At 45.8% G+C, this 3,820-nt stretch overlaps 1 protein-coding gene across 1 annotated transcript in view; it reads right to left on the bottom strand.

Moving 5' to 3' along the window:
* LOC123127343 (probable protein phosphatase 2C 12) overlaps window positions 1-920 on the bottom strand; it is a 3,716-nt gene extending 2,796 nt beyond the window's left edge. Inside the window, exon 1 of the mRNA XM_044546994.1 lies at window positions 544-920. Within this exon, the coding sequence (XP_044402929.1) occupies window positions 544-723 (180 nt within the window). The 5' untranslated portion in view covers window positions 724-920. The remainder of the gene's footprint in view (window positions 1-543) is intronic.
* Window positions 921-3,820: the final 2,900 nt, after the last annotated feature.

Here is a 3,820-nt window from a genome sequence, read left to right as displayed (position 1 = left end):
GGGGGGGGGGGACTTGGAACGGGTACGTGGTTAGGATTAGACAGGGCAGAAGCGAAAACTGGTCGAGTAATTTGACCGCAAAAAAGATTGTACTAGTCCAGCTGTGCTGTTGATGGAAATATCTGTACAGTGTTGAGCCACCACAGAAGCTTGAAGAATCAAGATAAACTGCTCTACGGCCACAAAAAATCAAGAACACACCTATCCCAAGTTTCAGGCATAAGCATAACCCACTGATCGAAACCACCCCAGGTCACCCAATAAAGACACGAATTCCAGCATATATATAGGAGTTGTACTAATAAAGAAAGAATCACATAGAAAAAGAAGAAGATTCACAGATAACTGCAGAGCAAATTAAAAAATGTTCTTGTGATGAGGCGATAAGCTCATGGAAGCTCCCAGCTGGCCTCAAGAAGACCCAAAACCAGAGTAGAGCTAGAAGAGTGACAATTGGAGCACAGAATGGAGCAATTCAAACCAACATCAAGAAGGAGAAAGTAGACACGCCTAGATAGATAGAGGTGGTGAAGAAATTACTACCTGGCAGAGGATGACGGCGTCCTGGTTGGGGCCTTTCTTGCCCTTCTGGGAGAAGAGGGAGGCCACCTTCCTCGGCGACGACGCGCCGCCTCCTCCTTCCTCGTCCATGACATAGACGATGCTCTCGTCCGCCTCCTGCCCCTGCTGGGCGAGGTGCTCCGATGACGCGCAGATCCCCATCAAGACCCTCCGAGAATCAGGACCAAGATTCTTCCGCGGCGAGGGCGAGGAGGAACAGCAGAAGCAACCTCCGGTGTGATGCGCTGTGCTTCCGCAGGTCCGAGTTGTTTAAGAAGCCATGGGTCCGCGGATTCCAAGGGGAGGGGAGCGAGGTGGTCAGCGGCCAAGGAAGGAGGACACAGGTTGAGGAAAGGAAGCTGTGGGCGTTTTAAAGCGGGGGCGGACGGCGGAGGGAGGGATTAGGATGACCGGGACGCAGCAGGGATTAGGACCGTGATTAGGCAACTTGTGTGCAATAATGGACGCTACTGGTACTACTAGTAGGCCCATGGAGAGGAACCCGTCCCGTGGGCCGGCTCCGGCCCTGTTTCTTAGCGCTGCCTATTTTTACTCGCTAATTTCATGGAAGCAACTAGTTAACGAGCGCTTCTTCGGAAGCCTCGCAACGATCAGCGCCACTTGGCGTGCTCTCAGCCATTCGTCACGTGTCGCGCTTTGGACGCTTTTTTCGAATTTTGTTATTTTTATTTTTTCGCACGCGTTTTCGGTCTTTTCAATGTTTTTTTATTTTTTCGTTGTTTTGATTTTTCCCCGGTCTTTCTTAGCTTTTCGATCAAAAGAAAATTCAAAAAAAAATTGCACGAAAAAACGCGTTTTCTTTTTTTTTCCCTTTTTGCGAAAGTCACAGTTTTTCTTCCGTGAGAGGCACGGTTATGCTTGAGCGAGAGTCACAGCCGTGCCTTTCGGAAACGAAAAAAAAACGCGTTTTCTGTTTTTTTTCGCGAGAGTCACGGTTTTGCTTCCGCGAGAGGCACGATTGTGCTTTCGCGAGAGTCACAGCCGTGCCTCTCGGAAAGGGGAAAACAAAACGCGTTTTTCTGTTTTCTTTCGTTCGTGAAAGTCATGGTTTTGCTTTCGCGAGAGGCATGGTTGTGCTTATGCGAAAGTCATGGCCGTGCCTCTCGGAAAGGGAAAAAAATACGCGTTTTCTGTTTTTTTTCTTTCGCGAGAGTCACGATTTTGCTTTCGCGAGAGGCACGGTTGTGCTTTCGCGAGAGTCACGGCCGTGCCTCTCGGAAACGAAAAAAAAATATGTTTTTTGTTTTTTTTCCTTCCACGAGAGTCACGGTTTTGCTTCCACGAGAGGCACGGTTGTGATTTCGCGAGAGGCACGGGTGTGCCTCATTCGGAAAGGGGAAAAAACGTGCTTCTGGTTCGGTTTTTTCGCCCGGTTTTTTTCGTCCGATTTTTTCGTAAAAAAAAAGTTCGTCACAACCTATCAACATGGGATTTAGTTTTGAAAATCTCAACGCGAGGAATCCAATAGTGAAAACGGTTTGAGATTTGGACGCACGGTTTAAGAGATAAAACGTTTTGAATAAATGAATCTACGAAAAAAGAGAAAACTCCTAGGTTGCGACAGGTGGCGCGCTGCATGTGCGCCACTTGTCGTGACCCGAGAAAGTGAAGTATTCTTTCCAACGAATATTTCTTAATTAGTGATTTCGCTCTAAAATGAAAGTGCTTCACCCAATGGAAAGTAATACCGCTGAGTGGCTTGGATTGCACGGCCGGGGTCGCCAACCATTGTTTTTTGTTCTTTCTGACTTTTTTTTATTAATTATTAATGTCGTCACGTTTGTCCTGTACTCCTATGCTAGATCACGCACTACGTGTCCACTCCGCTCACATGTCACTTGAATCTAGTGTCTGCAACTGCTACCGCTGCCATATGGAGCTACGTACAACGACAAGTCGAGAATCAAAGTGCTGGCATAATATCTGTGGCTGGCTTAATCGTAATGGCCATAGGCACACGCCTACAATGTTTGGGAGGAGAAAGAACCTCCTAAATTCAAGGCCACCAAAAGAATACACCATCAAAATCCCAACTAGTCGTAAAAAAATTGGGACATATTGGTAGCACGCACCAAAGCTCACTTGAGCCTCACACTGCTAAGGCCCCATCGACGAGACAAATTCTTTTTCTTTTCTTTTTTTCAAACTGACGAGACAAATTCATTCACGCGACCAAGAGTTCAAACAGTGCATCTTAGATATTTCTTATTTATGCCCCACATTTTCTTGTTTCGTTTGTGGTTTCGTCTGTACGAGTTCCTTATTTATGTGGTTTCGTCTGTACGAGTTCCTTATTTATGCCTCACATCTTCTTGTTTGTTGCCTCCGTACCATTCTTCTTCATCGCATTTGCTTTTGGGTGTTGCATCACACTATATATAACTCCGACGCTTTGTCCGGCAAAAGATTCACTACAAAATCTATTGCAATCTAAAATATTTTAAAAGTGATAAAAACTAGTATAACTTTATGGGTTAATATGGATAGAGCACTGCTAAATGAGGGTAATTAGCGTAACAATATATTAAAATAGAAGTGGTAAAATTTGGAATTGACTTTTTTAAATGTAAACATTACCTATTTTATTATCCCTAAAAGAATTCCAAGACAGGAACACTCTGGCATTGTAATTCCCGATTGACCGGGCGGGATGGGAGCAAGTTCTTCCTATTCCGTTTTCTACCTAGTGAAACTGATGGAGATATAATTCAGTGTGCCCAATTGCTTGATGAGGTCTCGGCGGGCTATATCACATCCCTTGGCTAGAACTTCGTTTTTGTACACGAGGGCACCCTAAGCACTAGGGTTTCTTGTGCCTCCTGTCGGCGCCGTCGTCGGTCTATCTCGTCTTCTATGGCCTTAGGTCCATGAAAGCACGGTGGATCTTAACTTTTGTCGGCGGGAGGGCTTCGTTTTCAGATGTTTTTTTTTCAGTTTTGTCAGGGTTTGTGTGCCGCTCAGAGAGACGAGGCGGTGACTTTTTGAAGATGAAATAAGGTTCTTTCTGCCTAGCCCCGTCCTGATGATGTTTCTAGCATCGTTGGAGGGTGTGTGGTGGTTTGTCTATGGCGGATCTCACGAGATTCAATCAGCGCTTGTCTTCGATGGATTCATGTGGATCCAATCTTCATTCGTCTATGTTCATGTGTCTACAGATTGGATCCTTCTGATTTACGCATCTCTTAATCAGTGGTGGTTGCTGCCTGGTGTGCTTGTTCAATGGGGCCTTAGCACGACA

The sequence above is a fragment of the Triticum aestivum genome, chromosome 6A (genome assembly GCF_018294505.1).
Source record: "Triticum aestivum cultivar Chinese Spring chromosome 6A, IWGSC CS RefSeq v2.1, whole genome shotgun sequence".
NCBI classification, from domain to species: domain Eukaryota; kingdom Viridiplantae; phylum Streptophyta; class Magnoliopsida; order Poales; family Poaceae; genus Triticum; species Triticum aestivum.
This window is presented reverse-complemented; position numbering and strand designations above follow the sequence as displayed.